General features: G+C 40.5%; 1 protein-coding gene across 4 annotated transcripts in view; it reads right to left on the bottom strand.

The window, feature by feature from the left end:
* Positions 1–22,287, bottom strand: part of USP48 (ubiquitin specific peptidase 48) — a 111,937-nt gene that overhangs the window by 31,757 nt on the left and 57,893 nt on the right. For 3 of the 4 annotated variants that reach the window (XM_033227934.1, XM_033227936.1, XM_033227937.1), the window contains 6 exons: positions 20,438–20,566; positions 19,303–19,452; positions 14,624–14,821; positions 11,791–11,905; positions 11,203–11,333; positions 6,259–6,327 (listed from right to left, as the gene is read on the bottom strand). In XM_033227934.1, the coding sequence (XP_033083825.1) occupies positions 6,259–6,327; positions 11,203–11,333; positions 11,791–11,905; positions 14,624–14,821; positions 19,303–19,452; positions 20,438–20,566 (792 nt within the window). The remainder of the gene's footprint in view (positions 1–6,258; positions 6,328–11,202; positions 11,334–11,790; positions 11,906–14,623; positions 14,822–19,302; positions 19,453–20,437; positions 20,567–22,287) is intronic. The other variant, XM_033227935.1, reaches the window with a different exon arrangement.

Below are 22,287 nucleotides of genomic sequence, written 5' to 3'. Positions count from 1 at the left end.
TGGTTTTTTTTTTTTTTTTTTGGAGATGGAGTCTCGCTCTGTCGCCCAGGCTGGAGTGCAGTGGCCGGATCTTAGCTCACTGCAAGCTCCGCCTCCTGGGTTTACGCCATTTTCCTGCCTCAGCCTCCCGAGTAGCTGGGACTACAGGCGCCCGCCACCTCGCCCGGCTAGTTTTTTGTATTTTTTTAGTAGAGACGGGGTTTCACCCTGTTCACCAGGATGGTCTCGATCTCCTGACCTCGTGATCCGCCCGTCTCGGCCTCCCAAAGTGCTGGGATTACAGGCTTGAACCACCGCACCCGGCCGTGACTGGCTTTTATGTGGGATGACTGTTTCTCATATGATTAGGAAAGAACAACCGAAATTCATTTCTGAGATCAGAATAATAGTAAATAATCATTTTACTATAGCCTAGTTGGTAATAAATATATATAGTCCTTCACTCTACTTCTTAGCTGAGTTTCTAAATTTAATTTCCTATTATTCTAATAATTACTACCACAGTAGTTGCTAATATGTAATTAATATTAACTATGAATATTAATACAATTAATGTAACTAATAATGAAATAAATATACTTGAATATTGTCTATGACCTCAAAATAGTTAAATAAATTTGGGTTGCTCTTTTCACTGTGACATATAAATTGTTAGAAATTAAACTTGTATCCTGCAATGAATCATGTTATTTCTTTTTTTTTTTTTTTTTTTTTTTTTTGAGACGGAGTCTCGCTCTGTCGCCCAGGCTGGAGTGCAGTGGCCGGATCTCAGCTCACTGCAAGCTCCGCCTCCCGGGTTTAAGCCATTCTCCTGCCTCAGCCTCCCGAGTACCTGGGGCTACAGGCGCCCGCCACCTCGCCCGGCTAGTTTTTTGTATTTTTTAGTAGAGACGGGGTTTCACCGTGTTAGCCAGGAGGGTCTCGATCTCCTGACCTGGTGATCCGCCCGTCTCGGCCTCCCAAAGTGCTGGGATTACAGGCTTGAGCCACCGCGCCCGGCCGAATCATGTTATTTCTTAAATTCTAAGAGAAAGCCAATCAACTAAATCCATTCTATGAGCAATACCTCCCAAAACAAGATCAAAGCAGTCAAGAGAGATTCAATTCACTAAACATAACTGGATATTCTAAAACTCAAAGATTCTTCTGGTAAAAAGAGAAATCTAGTTAACAATGAATTTAGAGATACTGGATAAATGACCCTCAACCCCTCACCCTAAATCTAGTTCAAACTGCATATAATACTTCGGGCCTCGGGACATCTCAAGAAGTACTCTCAAAATAACAAAACACAACACAGCCCATCATCTAAGCAAACTAGGTGTAACAAACAAGGTAAGCTATAGGAAGGTTATTCACTTAAAGGAATACAAAGTAAAATGGATAAGAAAACTTGATATATATAATATCTGCATTATAAAGCTTCTTATGTAATATCTGCAACAAATACTGAACTTAGGATAGTAAATCTTCCAATGGAATATAATCCAATGATTAATTCACACAAAACCTGTGATATATTAAATACATATAATACATTAGAAATACACAGGAATTTTGTTATAAAAATATCAAAATTTAAGTCAAGGACTTTCTAGGTTAAAATGATGTTTAAAACTGCATTTACTTTAAGTGCCTCATGAAACATCATTAAATCACAATAAAAAATAAAAAACAAAAAAAAACTTTTATTTTTAGAGACGGGATCTCACTCTATCACCCAGGCTGGAGTGCAGTGGTGTGATCACAGGTCACTGTAACCACGATCTAATGGGCTCAAGCGATGCTCCTGCCTCAGTTTCCTGGGTATCTAGGACTACAGCCATGTGCCACTTTGCCTGGCTAATTTTTACTTTATTTCTTAATAGAGATGTGGTCTCACTATGTTGCCCAGGCTGCTCTCAAATGCCTCAGCCTCTTAAAGTGCTGCGATTATAGATGTGAACCACCACACCAAAGGAATTATTTATATATATATATAAAAAGACATACAGCTATAAAGATGAAAACAACAGAGGGAACAACAGGGATAAAAATTATAAGGGTTTAAAAGAAGGTGAATGAGACACCATAAAAATTAACTCTAAGTTGGCAAAAGTCAAGAAGTAGCCAGATTTGCTACACTGCAGTATTGTCCCCACAGACGCAAGAACTGGGGGCTCATGAAGTAAAGGTAGGGATTTACAAAAAATGAGAGAAGGGATGGAAAGTCTACTTAAGAGGTATGTAGTCAGATGCTCAGTCCCCTTTTCTGCCCTTGAGATCACTGTCCCCTCTAGCCACCAAAGACTACATGCTTATTTTCGGACAACAAAACCTAACCTGCACAGGGGACACAAAACACAGAGACAAATGAAGCGACAAGCTGAGACAGGAAGAATTAAACCTTTCCACTCTTGAATGCGGGGACTCCTAAGTCCTCTTCTTTCTACAGCTTCTGAAGAGTGACAGCAGGTCTGAATTTTCTAGGCAGGCGAATGAAAGATACTTATGGAAAAACCTTGGTGGCCCAATAGCAGACAGCACCATTGGGATTTCCAGTGAAACAAGCCGGCTGGGGCACCGAACTAGTGAAGTTCAGTCACCAAGCCCCTCCAAGACACACCTGGCTTCCACAGAGTGCCTAGCATAATAAATGAACCCATACAACACTGGGGACAAAGATCTTACAAGCCTACCAGAAATTGAAGTGGAGAAAAATTACCTACAAACAGTGGCTTTGGACTTCTGAATGGTACGTTCAAACCACTATCACGAGTCTCTTTAATTTTCACGGAAAAAATATTTCCAACAGACAGTTAAATACCTAGGCAAAACTATCCATTGCAGTGTGGTGATCCTAGACAGGTGACTCTTGCCTCTCTGTGCCTCAGTTTACCTACTCATCAGTAGAATGGATGCGATAATATACTGATAGCACAGAGTTGTTAGATTAAGTGAGTTGGCCAGGCATGGTGGCTGATGCCTGTAATCCCAGCACTTTGGGAGGCCAAGACAGGCAGATCAACTGAGGTCAGGAGTTCAAGACCAGTCTGACCAACATGGCAAAACCCCATCTCTACTAAAAATCAAAAATTAACTGGGAGTGGTGGCACATGCCTATAGTTCCATGTACTCAGAAAGCTGAGGCAGGAGAATCATTTGAACCCGGAAGGTGGAGGTTGCAGTGAGCCGAGATTGGATCACTGCACTCCAACCTGGGCGACACAGTGAGACTCCATCTCAAAAAAAAAAAAAAAAAAAAAAAACCACAAAAACAGATTGAGTTAATATTTATAAATGTGGAAAACTACAGGCAAATGGTAAACATTCAATAATTGCCCACTATAATCTCCTCCTACTAACATCATCAGCACACCTCCAGAAAGAGGTTTTAACAGAAACTTAATGAGTAAAGTGGATTTCTAAGCAAGGCTAGGTATCCTATACCAGAAAAATTTTACCCTGGACACATGGTACACTGACAGGTAACATAACACAAAAACAAAGGTAGAAAACTATCCTTATTTTTTTTGAGACAGGGTCTTGCTGTTGCCCAGACTGGAGTGCAATGGCGCCATCTTGGCTCACTGCAACCTCCACCTCCTGGGTTCAAGCAATTCTCCTGGGTCAGCCTCCCGAGTAGTTGGGATTACCAGCGCCCGCCATGATTTTTTGTATTTTTGCCCAAAATAATTACAAATTTTGTAATTTGCCCAGCTAATTTTTGTATTTTTGTAGAGATGGGGTTTCACCATGTTGGCCAGGCTGGTCTCAAACTCCTGACCTCAAGTGATCCGCCTGCCTCAGGCTCCCAAAGTGCTGGGATTACAGGCGTGAGCCACCACGCCCGGCCAAACTTATCCTTTAAAATATTAGAGAACAAAGTATGGCACCAAAACACTAGAGTTACAGATCAAGATAACAGCCTAAAAAAATCACCCTTGTATACAATTTCTTCCTCCCTCCCTCTCTCCCTTCCTTTCTTTCTCTTTCTCACTCTCTCGTTTTTGTTTTGTTCTGAGACAAGGTCTTGCTTGGTCGCCCAGGCTGGAGTACAGTGGCACGTGAATACGGCTTACTGCAGCCTCGACCTCCTGGGCTCAGGTAATCCTCTCAATGTAGCCTCTCATGTAGCTGCGAACACAGGTGCACGCCATCACCACCCCTGGCTAATTTCTTGATGTTTCTGTAGAGATGGGGTCTTGCCATGATGCCCAGGATAGTCTCGAACTCTTGGACTCAAGTGATCCTCCCGCCTTGGCCTCCCAAAGTGCTGGGATTACAGGTGTGAGCCACCGCCCCCGGCCTCTTATGCACAATTTCTGATAGGCTAGGGAGTGGAGTATGTGTCCTGAAATGACATTCAGCTTTGCCATGCTTTGTAGTCAAAACTGTCAGTACTGAAATGACATGATAAAAGGTGGGAAGGCAGAGCAAAGGTCAGTGAGCTAAGGAGCACGAGGACAATCTAAGTTCCAGCACCGTTTCAAGTGGTAGCACCAAGCATGAAACAATATTCTGCCACAGATGCTTCAACTCTCAATATGGAGACACCAATCCCATGTCCACAACTATGCTGTGAAGGTTAGAAAAGGTGATAAGAGCGCATCACTGGAAAAATACACCTCCTTCTGGCTATTCACCCGAACTTCCTTCCCCTGTTTATTTCCTCATGCTATTCAGCACTCATGAGGTCAGCTCATCTTCTTCTGCTGTGTACTTGTAGTGTAAAAGACCAACCAGTAGACAGACAGGGTGATACGATGGAAATAACAGAGGAATTTGGGAGACCAAGAGACCAAGACCCAAACACATACCCCAGGATGGCTGCTTGCTAGTTGTGTGGCCTATAAATGGGAATGCCACTCACCTAGTGGCCTAAAGTGCAGTGAGATAATCCAGAATGCTAGTACCACTCTAGTGACAAACACCATCACTAGTGTCATCAACGGCACTTCATATAAAAGTGCCAGCGTGCATCAGGGATAAGAGTGAGACATTATCCACTGGTTCACAGTGAACTGATGAAACAAGAACTATAGTTAGGAATTTATTAGGATCAACAGGAATCTGAAATATTAGCAATAAATTAGCACATAACAAGAAATGCATGAACATGGGTTAACAAAACGAACCATTGACAAGCCAACTTTTCTGTGTCAAATTTATTGTCCTATTTATTTTATTTTAATGAGATGGGGTAACGCACTGTCGTCCAGGCTGGAGTGCAGCATCGTGATCATAGCTCACTCTAGCCTCAGACTCCTGGGTCAAGTTGATCCTCTCACCCTCCTGAGAAACTGGGACTACAGGCACACACCACCAAACCCACTTAGTATTTTTTTTAGAGACTCTTGCCGGGACTGGTCTCAAAATCGTGGGCTCAAGCAATCCTCCTACCTGATCATTCCTAGTAGCTGGGATTATAGGTGCAAGCTACAGCACTCAGTGCTCAGACTTTTTGAAGGTGGGAAGCGGAACTTATGAAGTAGAAAGCTTTGAGAAACAGACACCTGCTTGACTTTCAGAGTGCTATTAGAATAGAAAATTGTGTCTAATATATGATGAATCCCTTGCACGATCATCTTGTAAAAGCTACTTATCGGAAGTAAGCATTCACCAAGACCAAGTAAACAAATACATGAGCAAATACATAGGATTAAATAAGGATTTAGAATTTGGCTTTTTAAAAAACTAGCACATAGTACACAGCAGCTGGTCAATACACAAACAAGAAACTAAACCAAGTCGAGACCAGTGGCTCATGCCTATAATCTTACCACTATGGGAGGCAAAGGTGGGAAGCAAATTTAAAAATTAGCTGGCTGTGATGGTGCATGCCTATGGTCCCAGCTACTCAGGAGGCCAAGGCAGGAGGATCACTTGAGCCCAGGATGTTGATGCTGCACTAAGCCAGGAAAGCAATAGAGAGAGACCTTGTTGCACAGACAAAATAAATAAATAAAAAACCACAGATAGCCCTAACAAGATGAAGAAGAAGAAACATATGAGCACTATTCTCAAAGTGTTTAACTTGGACAATGACAGTCATGGGAAACAACTGAAATTCAATACTTCAAATTCAAAAGCACTTCAATGGGACAAGGGACAAGAAGTTTCTTTTCCAATGATTTCCTCTAAATATGGGGAAATTCTACTTAAAAAATTTTTTTTTTCCCAGGTAAGATGTGAGAGACACTGGCATGAAAGCCAGGCAGTAGAAGCTAAAAGTAAAAAAGGATAATAAAACAGAACTCATTTATGCTTCTAGCTTACCATGTGGACACAGAATATCTTCATTAAAATTTAATTCCTCCTCTTCTTTTCTTTCTTCCTTTGATTCATCTAATCAAAAGAAATACAAATGATATCTGCTGTGGTTATTGTGTACTTAAAGTTCAAAGTAGCAGATATACTACTCTGCAAAATTTGGAACAAAGAAAACTTTAAAACTCTGAAAATTAGACCCATGTGATTCCTACACAATTCTGCTAAAAAGTGTTATATTTCTTTCCCTTAAAAGGAAAGAGGAACATCTCAATGACAGTTAACTTTTAAAGATTTAGGTTATGCAAGAAAATATGCCTTTTTAAATTGAAAAAATGGAATTCTATTAATTCTAGTCAAGGTATTGAGAATACTGTGTCATGAACCAAGTTAATCACCTACATTGTCATGTCATGGCATGTCATTTTCACCTACCTACACTTTTTGGGGGTGAACACAAAAAGCATTAAAGACAAATGAAATAAGGACTTAACCTTTATCATCAAACATAGTCGTCCCCGCTGATCAGTCCAGGGATATGTTCCAAGACCCTCAATGGATGCCTAAAACCTCATACACTACCAAACTCCATAAACATCCATTGGCATATTTCTGTTCAAGTCTTCCACCCACAAATTTAATGCTTTTTCCATCTTAACTCACACTGTGACCATAACTTGTAGCTTGTAGTGTGACAGCAAAACTAGCATGAATTTTTTTCCTTCTTAATTTCACAGATAGATTTGTTCCTACAGATCTTAGCAAGCTCACCATACAATTTTTTTTCTTTCCTTATTTAAATCAAGAACTTACTTCCACCTTTCCACTTAAAGGAAGCACTTTGTGGCTTCTTTTTGACATACCTGAATTACTAACATTACCACTCTTCCACTTTGAGATCATTAAAGTAAAATAAGGGTGACCTGAACACTGGCACTCCTACAGTCAATCTGAGCGCCAAGAGGATTGCTAGGTGACCAGTGGGTAGCATGTATAGCATGGATAAGTTGGACACAGGGAAAACTCACGTCGCAGGCCAACCAACCAACCAACCAAAAAAAACCCCTAAAAAAATCAAGTAAAAAAATGGGCAAAGGAAGGATATGACCAGATAATTCTGTCTCCTCTTTTTCTCTCTGTCACACATACAACTTCTCAAGCCTAAGAAAATGGTCGACCTCAATGACATTTTGAAAAACATTAAGCCTCAACACTGCTAAGTCTAACTTCCTGTATCGGGCTGATAAAAACTGATGTGACTGCCAGACACAGTGGCTCATGCCTGTAATCCCAGCACTTTGGAAGGCTGAGGCGGGCAGATTAAGGTCAGGAGTTCAAGACCAGCGCAGTCAACATGGCAAAACCGCCTCTCTGCTAAAAATACAAAAATTAGCCCGGCGTGCTGGTGCGTGCCTGTAATCTCAGCTACTCCGGAGGCTGAGGCAAGAGAATCACTTGAGCCTGGGAGGTGGAGGTGGGAGTGAGCCAAGATTGCACCACTGCACTCCAGACTGGGCGACAGAGGGGGACTCCGTCTCAAAAAAACAAAACAAGAAAAAACAAAACTGATGTGAATGATGTATTCTTTATGTTGACAAAAGCAAGCAAAATGAACCCCCTAATATGAATATATTGAAAAAATTTACCAATATGTCAGTATGTGGCAATTATAAATATTTATAATTCTCTGATCCAGAGATTTCTAGGAATTTACTTCTCAGAAATAATCTGAAAATTTTGTAATGATGTAAGTACAGGACACAAAAGGCCCCTCACTGCATCTGTGTGTACATACTCATGTAAAAAATTAAAATAGAATCAGATAAATATAATGGATCCACAAAACAAAATGCAATCAATTAATAAAAAGCGCTGAATGTTTTGACAGAGAGAGATGTACAACTGTGCCCATATGAGCTGCATTATAAAAAGCCACTATTTACAGTGATTGTATCTGGTAGGAAGGCTTTGAAGTTCTACTTTGTCACATTTGTGCTGCTTGAAGCTTTTGAAATTTTTTAATGGGGAAAGGAGAATAGAGGCATATTACTCTGAAAGCAACATGAAAAATACTTTTAAGCTATACCAACATGCAGGCACTTTCTATTATGGCATCCAATTTTACTAAAAATGAAGGGACACTGATATATAAAAAGGCTTTTTTTTTTTTTTTTTTTTTGGAGACAGAGTCATGCTCTGTCACCCAGGCTGGAGTGCAGTGGCGTGATCTCGGTTCACTGCAACCTCCTCCTCCTGGGTTCAAATGATTCTCCTGCCTCAGTCTCCTGAGGAGCCGGGATTACAGGCGCATGCCAACACACCTGGCTGATTTTTGTATTTTTAGTAGAGACAGGGTTTCACCATGTTGGTCAGGCTGGTCTCGAACTCATCACTTCGTGATCCGCCCACCTCGGCCTCCCAAAATAAAGAGGTTTTAAAAAGCAGTAAATAAATACTTAACACTAAGTCACATGTTATCACTAAAATTATAGTATGTTTTTTCAAATGACAGGATAAAACTCAAATTGATGTTAAGTTCGTGAATTATATAGCACAATAAAATATTTTAATCAAAAGTAAAAACTCGGCTGGGTGCAGTGGCTCACATCTGTAATCCTAGCACTTTGGGAGGCCAAGGTGGGCGGATCACTTGAGCTCAGGAATTCAAGACCAGCTGGCCAACATGGTGAAACCCCATCTCTACTAAAATACAAAAATTAGCCAGGCATGGTGGCGCATGTGTAATCCTGGCTACTCAGGAGGCTGAGGCGGGAAAGTCGCTTGAACGAGGGGGGTGGTGGGGAATGTTGGCAGAGGTTGCAGTGAGCCAAGATCATGCCACTGCACTCTAGCCTGGGGGACAGAGTTAGATTCTGTCTCAAAAAAGTAAAAAAAAAGTCTCAAAAAAAGTAAAAACTCTTCAAGTTTGAAAATATTAATCACAGCTCAAGAAGTTTAAAACTAATACTGGGTTGGTTTTCTCAAAAAGTAAGGTGGTGAGATGGGAAGATCAATACCAAATAAAATAAATATAATATAAAGTGATAGAAATGGGCCAGCCTCAGTGGTTCACATCTATAATCCCTGCACTTTGGGAAGCCAAGGTGGGAGGATCGCTTGAGCACAGGAGGGAGACCAGCCTGGGCAACATAGTGAAGCCATATCTCTAGAATTCAAAAGAAATAAAAACTGGTCAGATGCGATGGCTAATGCCTGTAATCCCAACATTTTGGGAGGCTGAGGAGGGTGGATTACTGGAAGTCAGAAGTTCAAGACCAGCCTGGCCAACATGGTGAAACTCTGTCTCTTCTAAAAATACAAAATTAGCTGGGCATGGTGGTGTGCACCTGTAATCCCAGCTACTCGGGAGGCTGAGGCAGAAGAGGCGCTTGAACCCGGGAGGCAGAGGTTGCAGGGAGCCAAGATCGCGTCATTGCACTCCAGCCTAGGCAAAGAGAGCGAAACTCCATCTCAAATAAATAAATTAAATTAAAACTTAAAAAATAAAATAATGATATAAATGATATGAAATGCTTGAATGCAGAAAATACAGAATATTTCAATAAAGGTCAAGAACATTAAAGTAATAAATTTCCTCGACATCTTATGAAGCACTGATTATAAAATTAAATTTAGTATTTGATTTACAATAACATAATTTCTGATTTGAAAGCATAGGAAACTCAGAAGAATTTACAAGCAGAAAGCTATTTAAAAGCTGCCCTCTCTACTTGATGAAATATTAAGAAGTATAAGCTCATTTACTTGACAAAGGCAGTGTGGCAGATAATCTAAAACCAAAATGTACTGAGCATACAATATATTATGCCAATTTGCAGTAGACTTAACCTTTCTTTAAACTCTTAGCCTAGAACAGAATTAATATTAATTTTGCATGTGATTAACTAGAGAGAGCTTGAGCCCAAAGCATGATAGGTTATACAGAAAAATTTCACATGTGAGTTGCTGAGTCCTTGCTGAATTTCAATAGCTTAAAAATCTTTTATTTGCTCTGAGCTATTTGTGAGAGCTTGCAGTATTTTATTTATTTTATTTTAATTGTATTTTATTTTATTTTTTTGAGATGGAGTCTCGCTCTGTCGCCCAGGCTGGAGTGCAGTGGCGTGATCTCGGCTCACTGCAACCTCTGCCTCCCGGGTTCATGCCATTCTCCTGCCTCAGCCTCCCAAGTAGCTGGGACTACAGGCGCCCGCCACCCCACCTGGCTAATTTTTGTATTTTTAGTAGAGACGGGGTTTCACTGTGTCAGCCAGGATGGTCGCGATCTCCTGACCTCGTGATCCACCTGTCTCGGCCTCCCAAAGTGTGGGACTACAGGTGTGAGCCACTGTGCCCAGTCAAGAGCTTGTAGTTTAATAAAAGTTGTCTTTAAAATTACATGGATGGGTATGAAACCAATTTTACTAATTTTTGGATTTCTTTTGTTGTTGTTGTTGTTGTTGTTGTTTTTAAGAAACAGAGTCTTGCTCTGTCACCCAGGCTGGAGTGTAGTGGTGCAATCTTGGGTCATGGTAACCTGCAACTCCTGGGTTCAATCGATTCTACTGCTTCAGCCTCTCGAGTAGCTGGGACCACAGGTGTGTAGCACCACTCCTGGCTAATTATTTTTGTATTTTTAGTAGAGACGGGGTTTCACCATGTTGCTCAGGCTGGTCTTAAACTCCTGACCTCAAGTGATCAACCTGCCTCGGCCTCCCAAAGTGCTGGGATTACAGGCACGAACCACCGCACCCGGCCTAAAATTGTTTTTTAGAGAAACAGGGTCTCACTCTGTCACCCAGACTGGAGTGCAGTGGGGCTGGCATAACCGCTGGGCTCAAGTGATCTGCCCATCTGAGCCTCCCAAGTAGCTGGGACTAGAGGAATGAGCCACCGTGCCCAGTCCACTTACATTTTCATGGTATAATCTCACACATAGGTTTAAATTGTTACCTTTATTTAAGGTGCTACCATTCATCTTTCCGTTGCTTTGTTCTGCATCACCATCTTGCTCATCTAGCTGTTCAAGAGCTAGCTGGCGCCAACTCCGCAGGGAGGACTTCCCCACCCAAAATCCATCGTTGCTGTGGAACAGAGAGAATGTTAAATCATACAAGTAATATTTCCAAACACTGTCCACCCTTCTTTGCCTGTAAAAACAACTAAAGTGAATTACAAACACTCAACATCAGCTATTGTACATGTAATTGTTTTTAACCTACTTCCTAATTTTGGTCATTTTCTCTGTCCACGACTGAACTGCAGGGATCTAATATTTTGTTTCCATTCTAAATATTATCCTGCTTTTCCTACCTTCGTGCCAATCACACCAATCAAATGGTAGGATGGAATACAAGGACTCAGCAGCTTTCTTTATCATTGCCACAGGGGCAGTCGTTGCAAAATTTACTTTTGAGCTGGCTCTGCCATGTTTCTTCTAAACATCCCAACTTCCTATTTTTAATAAGTAACGAGCTGCTTGGTTATGACCGCTTGAAAATTTCTTAGTTTATCATAAACAATGTATGCTGTGCAACATACCCCTTTACTGCTGCTTTCAGCAGATTATTAACAGTTTTATAATCTTCATTTAGTTGGTTCTTCAGACGCAATACGCGACAACGTTCTACTACACATTCCTTACACAGGGCTTTCACTACAGGCAAGAAAGAATGAAAGGAAATATATTTCATTCAAACAGACTTCCTGTTAGGAAAATGTTTTTAGCACTTCACAAACAGACACATTCTAAACCAAAGTCACAAATGTTGGCAATGTGGCAAACTGATATATACCCTAAATTATTTTACTAAGACAATTAAATACCAATACAGCAATACTGTTATCTGAATAAAGAAAGAAAAATGAAAGAGAAAATGTTATATTATGTTAAAAGTATCTAAATACAGTATCTGACAAGGCTTACATGTAATTTTTTTTTTTTTTTTTTTTGAGACGGAGTCTCGCTCTGTCGCCCAGGCTGGAGTGCAGTGGCCGGATCTCAGCTCACTGCAAGCTCCGCCTCCCGGGTTTACGCCATTCTCCTGCCTCAGCCTCCGAGTAGCTGGGACTACAGGCGCCCGCCACCTCGCCCGGCTAGTTTTTTGTATTTTTCAGTAGAGACGGGGTTTCACCGTGTTAGCCAGGATGGTCTCGATCTCCTGACCTGGTGATCCGCCCGTCTTGGCCTCCCAAAGTGCTGGGATTACAGGCTTGAGCCACCGCGCCCGGCCTTACATGTAATTTTTATAAGATGATAATCAAATAACTGAGGTTCTAAGGTGGAGGGGTTAAATATAGCTGATAATTATAAATAATGATCTTCACATGAAAGTGATCTTCAACGCACACTAAAAGGAAAAGCAAAATGAAGGGTCTGGTTTAAAACACAAAGAAGTTTTAGGAATCAACTAAAATGTGAACGCTTTTCCCACTGCATGGTTTACTCATTGTGAATTAAGAACAGTGGCAGGTATAGTGGCTCAGACCATCAAGAGCTTTGGGAAGCCAGGCAGGGAGGACAGGTTGAGGACAGGAGTTTGAGACCAGCCTGGGCAACATAGTGAGGCCCTGTCGCTACAAAATTTGTAAAAATTAGCAAGGCATGGTGGTGTGTGGCTGTAGTCCTAGCTACTTGGGAAGCTGAGGTGGGAGGACTGCTTAAGCCTACAAGTTCAAGGCTGCAGTGCACTATGATTCCACCACTGTACTCCAGCGGGGGTAACAGAGTAAGACTCTGTCTCAGAAAAAAAAAAAAACAAAAAAAAAACAGGGGCCAGATATGGTGGCCCATTCTTGTAATCCCAGCACTTTGGGAGGCCAAGGCAGGTCGATCACTTGAGCCTAGGAGTTTGAGACCAGTCTGGGCAATATGATGAAACACCATCTCTACAAAAAATACAAAACTTAACCAGGCATGGTGATGCATGCCTGTGGTCCCAGCTACTTGCAAGACTGAGATGGGAGCCGGAGGAGGTCAAAGCTGCAGTGAGCTGTGATTGCACCACTGCACTCTGGCCTGGGCAACACAGTGAGACACTGTCTCAAAAAAACAAAAACAGGCCGGGTGCGGTGGCTCAAGCCTGTAATCCCAGCACTTTGGGAGGCCAAGACGGGCGGATCACGAGGTCAGGAGATCGAGACCATCCTGGCTAACACGGTGAAACCCCGTCTCTACTAAAAAATACAAAAAAAACTAGCCGGGCGAGGTGGCGGGTGCCTGTAGTCCCAGCTACTCGGGAGGCTGAGGCAGGAGAATGGCGTAAACCCGGGAGCCGGAGCTTGCAGTGAGCCGAGATCCGGCCACTGCACTCCAGCCTGGGCGACAGAGCGAAACTCCGTCTCAAAAAACAAAAACAAAAACAAAAACAAAAAATTCCCAGAAATTTAGGAAACAAAACTCCAGTGGTGTTTAACAGAAGGCCTGTAGCATGTAGCTAAATATCTGGTTTATGCAGTAAGTTATATACCATTAGAAAACAGTACTTAATTTCAGAAAAAGTGTATTGGGGAGGGAAGTGTCATGTAATTTCCTACAGTCTCATCTGAAAATTGGAGGAGAGATTATGTTGGTAGCTACTGATGTAAAAAGAAAAATGTTTCAAGAAGGCAGAACAGAAAGGCAGCCAGAACAAAATAAAACCATGGATACAATGTGGTCATATATAGCTCTATATTGAAGGTAGAATCAAGCAGCTTCTATTCATAAACTAAGTAACCATCTACAGCTCAGACACTGGTAGAAGTCACCACAGGCGGGCATGATGGCTCCTGCCTGTAATCCCAGAACTTTGGGAGGGCAAGATCAGTGGATCACCTGAGCCCAGAAGTTTGAGACCAGCCTGGCCAACACATTGAAACCCCGTCTCTACTAAAAATACAAAAATTAGCTGGGTGTGGTGGTGTGCGCTTGTAATCCCAGCTACTCGGGAGGCTTTAGAATCACTTGAACCCAGGAGGCGGAGGTTGCAGCGAGCTGAGATTGAGCCACTGCACTCCAGCCTGAGTAACAGAGCAAGACTCCATCTCAAAAAAAAAAAAAAAAAAAAAAAGAAGTCACCATAACATGGAGGCACAAACTTGTAATTAACCAGACAAGGCCTCAAGTACCAGACAGTTTTATCAAAAGGGTCTTATTTTGTCTGCTCTGAGAGGGGTTAAAAAAAAAACAAAACAAAAAACCCCAACCAACCCTCTATGAATAGCATCAGTTGCTTAACTTCTACTTTATTTAGCAAATCCTTTTTGCAAAGTGTAAGGAATATTTGGTCTAGCATAGTTTGGGTCAAATCATCATAAGCCACACTCATAAAGACCGTAAGATGAAGATTTAATGAGCTGCTCTTTTTTAAACAGAGAGGACATCTTGAATTACCAGTTAGTCTTGGACCTCCTCCATATCTACTATAGAAAATGTCAGCTGCATATTCAGATATCCTCTTCATAATTGGTATTTTATCCGGGTGAAGCTTGTCATGGGAACACAGGCAAGCGTGATTATCAATAGGTTTGGTAGGTGTTGATTCATCCAACCACTTTTGCAGCCATTCCAGAGAGACAAACTCATAGGGCTCTGAGAAAGCAAGCATCGGAAAGAGCCTATGTATTTTTACAGTTTTTGGACTAAGTGATACATTCATTTTTTTCAAAAGACAATGCAAACTCTGTCCAGAGTTAGCAGAATCAGAAGAATCATTGTCTGGGGGAAGATGTTTGATAAGTACAACACAAAGCTCCAGTTAAGTGCCACTCCTCTGAGTTCAAGGAGCTCTGCACCGTAATGCTGAGTCTGCACAGTGCCCTATGAGATCGGCTGGTATTATTAACCACATTCTACAAGAGGCATCCACATAGAGTCTTGCCTAATAGCACAGCAGAGTTTGGATCAAGACACCCATGTTTGTTGACTACAAGTCATGCTCCACTGCTGCCTCACAAATAACACAACCTCATGCCCTACTATGTTTATTTCATAAATTATTTTTGTCATTACTTTTCACATATATGTGATATACATCTGAAAATTAAAATGAGAAGCCAAGCTGAACTCTAAGTTAGAAATTAACCTCACCAACTATGACCACACTTCAGAAGACCCTTTTAACCACTGAACTTTCTTTATCCAAGATGACACTGATGGCAATTTTGAAAAGGTATTTAATTCCCCCACCCAAATCCAAGTCATCATCTATTCGTTATATTATTATTTATTTCAAGAAACTAACCTATTTTAAACAAGTTCCAGGACAAAGTATACTAGAACTGAGTCGTCATCAATTTTGAAGTTGCAAAAATTAAAAGACAAAACCAAACACCTCAAAATGAGTTTTAATTTGGGGAAAGGAAGTCCCTAGAATTCCCTATAAGCCAAAATCAAAGATAAAGGGCCAGCTTTGATTACTTACAAAGATCTCCAGTGAGTCCCAGCATAAAACATAGAAGAAAACATACAGAGGTTGAATTTATATTTTTGTATTATATACTCCTTCTGATGAGATCTGAGGGACAGATACTTCAACGAAGCCCATTGTGACCAGTTTTATACTCCCCAGAGAGTTACATGTCTAGAAAACTAACTCCCATTTTAATTTTACAGCAAACCATTTCAATTTTTATGAAAACAAAATTTGGCACTGTACATCATCGACTGAGAGTCTTCTGACTGGTCAAATCAAAAGTGACTCCAGAGGAAGAGCACAGGACTGTGAGTCGAGGTCACGGTCTAATCCAAGTTCTGCCACCAAGAAAATGAACCTGAGCGAGTCACTTAAACTCTCTCTGTTTTCGGTCTTTTATTTGTAAAATGAAGGTAATAATACCTGCCTTCTACCTACCTCATGGGGATGTTGTTGAGTATAAAAGATAAGCTATGTGAAGCATTTTGAGCTTTTTGGAAGAAAAGAGATATGGAAAAGTTAATGATACATTTACACAACCTTATTATATAAAAGAGGAGACCTTGGCTGGGCGAGGTGGCTCACGTCTGTAATCTTAGCACTTCGGGAGGCTGAGGCGGGCGGATCACCTGAGGTCTGGAGTTTGAGACCAGCCTGACCAACAGGGAGAAGCCCCATCTCTACTAAAAGTACACAAAATTAGCCAGGCATGGTGGCACATGACTGTAATCCCAGCTACTCGGGAGGCTGAGACAGGAGAATCACACTTGAACCTGGGAGGCAGAGGTTGTGGGGAGCTGAGATTGCACCATTGCACTCCAGCCTGGGCAACGAGAGTAAAACTCCACCTCAAAAAAAAGGAGGAGACCTTAAGACGCAGTATATGTAACACAGCTGCAGCACTTTACAGTATATCATGGTAAGGCTAATTGCATTCAAAATGCCTCCCGACTTTATTTGCCATTTATCAAGCTTAATCTGCCAGGGATAGAGTACGCTGGGTATCTGGGGAATGCAAAGATAAATGATCCCTTTCCAAGAGCAAAATAAAGGCCTTAGCATACTCTAATCTTTTCCCAAGGACAGTCAATTAGATTAAAATGGTAAGTAATACAAAGGCTATCAGAGGAGAAAAAACAGGATTGTGATAAAGAGCAACATTCAAGAATAAGTCACTAGGCATTCTAGTCTCCCCAGCAGCTGGGCAGGAGCGGACAGACAGCAGTATCTGTTATTGCCAACTGAAAGAAAACACCCTAAGAATCCCGGCCCTCACAATGAAAGGAATCTAGGAAAGCTAAAAATGCACAAAGCCCTCCGTGCCAGGGTATGTCTGCAGGAATTCAAAGCCTAGGGTGACTGTGGCCCTGACTGTCCAGCAACAATGTGGCTCAAAGGAAAGACAACATTTTCCAATCTCACAGAAAACTCCCAAGGAAAGCTTGTTGTTTTGGTTTTTGAATCGTTCAATATAAATTTAATGAAAGATATAATAATTAGAAAAACTACGTATGGTTTTATAGTAAGAGGAGGAAGACAGCAGAGAACAGGCCTATAATTCTAATCTAATACCATGCTTATTACTAACTGAGCAAGTTATCCAGATTTCACTTTAGTGCACTGTGGGCTCCATGAGGGAAGAGTGACTATGGTCACAGAAGTCTGTCTTTCTTTCCATTTTCAGTCTCTATCATCATTAAGAGTTGCACTGACCTCTGCCAAGAGCTTGCCTGAGAATACAAGTGGAGCACAAGTCTCATGCAGATTCTGCTTGTGGCAAAGTTTTTACACTACAGATGTTTCTGCACTAGAAAAAGACTCTGAGTGGGCCCCTCAAATATATTCCCTAGTATTTGTGATTCAGTAAACTACAAGGCTTGCTTTCCAAAGGCCATGGATATAATCAACTCCAAATGAGGGAGAACTCTCCCATTATCAAGCTGGAGATACCGGACTGTATGAAACCTCAGCATTTGATGAGGAAAGCAAAATATTAAAATATTTACCACAGGGAAATACACATTTTGGTTTAAAGTTCTTAAAAAAAAAAAAAAGCCAACAAAAAACAAACAAAAAAAACACCTGGATTTTGAACATGACACATTTTCTTAGGAAAGTTATATGGTCTAGAACAATTACAGCATCAAAAACATCTGAAACACTTTACCTAGAGATAATTTAAAGTATATTTCAATGGAAATAAAAAGGGCCAAAAGCATGTTCCTACTGAGGCTTAAATTTTAGGGTAAGTGATCTTTCTTTAAACATGTAATAAAATTTAGAAAAGGCATAACGAAAGATTTCTCTTGCCAGCACAAAACCACGCTCATTAACTTTGAGATTCTACATAATTTTACAATGTGGACTTTCTACAATATAAGTTTACTGCAAATGGAAAATAATTATATAGCTCATAATTGGTAAAAGTATAAATAACACAGAGAAATATTCTAAGAACATAAGCATATTCTAAGAACATAAGGTGCCTGTATGCTGAATGAAAACACCAAAGGAAGCACAGTGCCAACTTGACACATAACATCTTTGAACTCCATAGTTCTAAAGAGTGGTTCAAATGAGTATTTTGCTTTAGACCCAGTTAAGTCCCTTTCTCTTGTCCAGTGGACACAGGAAACCGTGAATAAAGTTTGGAAAATAGATTTCTAGGTCCCGACACCTTTGAACAAAGACTTATAAATTTAGAGATTTGAATCATGGGTTTATTCCCAAATCATTTCCAGTTAAATTAAGGTCAGTTTAATTCTTTAGGATAATCCCAACCCTTGGACAGAGTTGAAGTAACAGATTACAAAGAAGGGTCAGAATCAAATTAAAATTCAGTTAAAATCTATTCTTGTAGACTTAGCAATTTTTGTTTACATTTTATTTAAAATTATACTAGTAATGGAAAATTAAGATATTAAAAAGACAAACCACAAGTACAATTATGCTTAAGTATTTATTTTCTAAAAGTAAGGACTAAATTGTCTCTCTTCCTTAAGTAGGAATTAGGCTTGGGAAATTCATGTCTTTGAAATGACAAAGATAACTTAATACAAATGGCACATCAGCCTTTAAAAAGGCTTAATTTGGTTTCATTTTGAGACACCAGGTAAACCTGAATAAACACACAGAAAAGGGATAAGCTGGATTATGTAGGAAATTTCTAAGAAATCAGGGGTCAGCAGAAAGCTTTTCTCCTCTTAGCATAATATTTGGTATTAAACTTCAAGTTAATAGTATCAAAAAAAAACTACTCATATAATAGAATGTCTGTTAAAACTGTCAGGTCACAAAGTATGCAAAGAAACAGAACAGGCAAGTTGCTTTTTCCATAGTAATCCAATCGGATTTTTCTTAAACAAGTTAATATCTCACAAAATAGAAATATCTACAATACTCATGGATGCAAAGTGCTGACCTAAATGTTATAATTTATTAACAGCTTCCCATTTTTAGAAGTACAACGTAATGAAATAATATGGAATGCTACACATCAAGTTATTGTCGGTTTACAAAGTACTTTTAGAGTGTTTAAGCTGGCTTTAGTGGGTTATTAGAAAGAGTAAGTTTGAGAAAGTTTCTTCATATACATTTGTGAACATAAAAAAACAAGGCACTTAATGGCAACAGTGCTGTCCCAGAATATCTTACAGACCAGCTCCAGCAGGTAACCTTTGGTACAGCTCCTTAACCTCTTCGTGTTTTGCTTTTCCTTTATCCACACTTTGCTTACGCATCTCAGCCATTTCAATACACCACTCCTCAAATTTGGAATTATCCCGATCTACCAGCTCTTGAAGAAAGGCTATTCAAAACAGAAAGTCAAAAAACAACTTTATCCTTGTTTTCAAATATAGTGAACCATGCTAATCTCTAAATCATATCAAATACTGATTAAAACAGTCAGAAATTCCAACTATGGTCTCTCTGTCTGCTAGAAACCTCCAATCTGAAGGTAGAAGTAAAAATGAAGACAGCCACTGGAATAATACTAATTTGATTCCCTCTACTTAGCTCTCCATGACATCATCAGCCTCCCAGAACAACTGAATGGCTCAAAATCACCACTTTAGAAAGATGATGCCAGGCCAGGTGAGGCGCAGTGGCTCATGCCTGTAATCCCAGCACTTTGGAAGGCCGAGGTGGGTGGATCATGAGGTCAGAAGTTCAAGACCAGCCTGGCCAAGATGGTGAAACCCTGTCTCTACTAAAAATACAAAAATTAGCTGGGCGTGGTGACACGCACCTGTAATCCCAGCTACTCGGAGGCTGAGGCACAGAACTGCTTAAACCCGGGAGGCGGAGGTTGTAGTGAGCCGAGACTGCACCACTGCACTCCAGTCCCAGTGGCAGAGTGAGACTCTGTCTCAAAAAAATATAAATAAATAAAAAAACAATAGATGATGCCACCAAACTTAGAAAAGTGCTGAGTAAAATGACTAAGACTGTCTTCAGGGCAGCAACAACTCTACCTTTTATATTATGAAGTCTAGAAAATCTACAGATAAATGAATAAAATTCACAAATACTCTATAAACTGAACAAACTAAAACCAAATTATACTTTAAATACATGTTTTGATTACTTTCTTATTTTTTAATAATTGCATTGCTTTATTTCAGAAGCTCATTTTTTAAAAGTAAATTTGCAATTGATATTTACTTTCACCAACATTCAGCTTATGGAATCAATTCATCGTAATAACTAAAAGCAATCCATTAGTTATCGTTAATCTTTGAGTATGGCATTCTAAAACATCTGCCTGATATAATCCTGGAAAACTGCTTTACCTGGAACTTGAACAGTAGTGTTGGGCTTTTCTTGAGTTTGCAGTCTATAAACCAACATATATGCATTTCGAGAGCAGTGAGTTCCTTTGCCACACTTGGGTTTACGTGTCTGAGACTTAGAAGGTTCTGCTGAGATAGAGAAATCAAAAGGTACCTTAAGTGCCTAGAGTTTGTTTATTCTTTAGTGGGGCTATAGAAAACAATTTCCAAAACATACACCCAAGAGACATTAACACCAGTCTAAAACATTCGAACGCCACAGAAATTTGGCAGGCTCTTTAGCTTCTAATATTTAAAAAAGTTTACTACCGCTATTGCCAACTACATTACATTTTTAAAAGGTAAAAAGAAAATACATTTTTCTGGGGAACAAACCTGGAACAACAACAACAAAAATCACTATTGCCATAAGCTGATTTTTATGTTAGTCTTAAATTATAAAAATTAACTGAAGCCAGGCGCAGTGGCTCATGCTTGTAATCATAGCACTCTAGGAGGCCAAGATGGGTGGATCACTTGAAGCCAGAAGTTCAAGACCAGCCTGGCCAACATGGAGAAACCCTGTCTCTACAAATAATACAAAAAGCAGGCGGGCATGGTGGTACGCACCTGCAGTCCACCTACTTGAGAGGCTGACACAAGTGAATTGATTGAACACAGGAGGCGGAGGTTGCAGTGAGCCAAGATCATACCACTGCACTTCAGCCTGGATGACAGAGCGAGACTCTGTCTCAGGGGAAAAAAAAAGTTAAATTAAATTAAATTAAATTAAAAAATCAAAATAGGCCAGGCACGGTGGCTCACACCTGGCCAACATGGTGAAAACCGTCTCACTAAAAACACAAAAATTAGCCCAGGCATGTTAGCACATGCCTGTAATCCCAGCTATTCGGGAGCCTGAGGCAGGAGAATCACTTGAACCCAGGAGGCAGAGGTTGCAGTGTGCCAGTGCACTCCTGCCTGGGGGACAGAGTGAAACTGTCTCAAAAAAATAAATAAATAAAAATCAAGACTGATGCAATCACTAAAGGGAATATGGGACTTCAACTCTACTGGAAATATTTTTAATCTTTTTCTTTTTTTTTTTTTTTGAGACAAGACTCTTGCTGTGTCGCCAGGCTAGAGTGCAGCGGCGCAATCTCAGCTCACTGCAACCTCCGCCTCCTGGGTTCAAGCGATTCTCATGTCTCAGCCTCTGGAGTAGCTGGGATTACAGGAATGCGTCACCGCACCCAGCTAATTTTTGTATTTTTAGTAGAGGCAGGGTTTCACTATGTTGGCCAGTGTGGTCTCGATCTACTGACCTCACGACCTGCCAGCCTCAGCCTCTCAAAGTGCTGAGATTACAGGTGTGAGCCACTGCACCTGGCCGAAATATTTTTATTCTTAATGATTGCTTGGTACACAAGTATTTGTTTTAATATTGTGTGTGTGTGGTTTTTTTTTTTTTTTTTTTGAGATGGAGTCTCGTTCTGTCGCCCAGGCTGAAGTGCAGTGCCTCAATCTCGGCTCACTGCAAGCTCTGCCTCCCAGGTTCACCCCATTCTCCTGCCTCAGCCTCCCGAGTAGCTGGGACTACAGGCACCTGCCACCACGCCCGGCTAATTTTTTGTATTTCTAGTAGAGACAGGGTTTCACTGTGTTAGCCAGGATGGTCTCAATCATCTGACCTCGTGATCTGTCCACCTCGACCAAATGTTGTTTTTTAATAAAAGCAAATATAAAATGTATATGTACAGTTTGAAAAATAAAAATTAGCTCAGTAATCATTTTGGTAAATAGATTTTCTTCAATTTAGTCAAAATAATACAAATAAATCTAGACTTAATTTAATTGCCCAAATAAATAAA

This window comes from Trachypithecus francoisi, unplaced genomic scaffold (genome assembly GCF_009764315.1).
Source record: "Trachypithecus francoisi isolate TF-2019V2 unplaced genomic scaffold, Tfra_2.0 Lachesis_group12, whole genome shotgun sequence".
Taxonomy (NCBI): Eukaryota; Metazoa; Chordata; class Mammalia; order Primates; family Cercopithecidae; genus Trachypithecus; species Trachypithecus francoisi.
The sequence above is the reverse complement of the archived record's forward strand: the minus strand, read 5'-3'. Positions and strand labels throughout refer to the sequence as shown.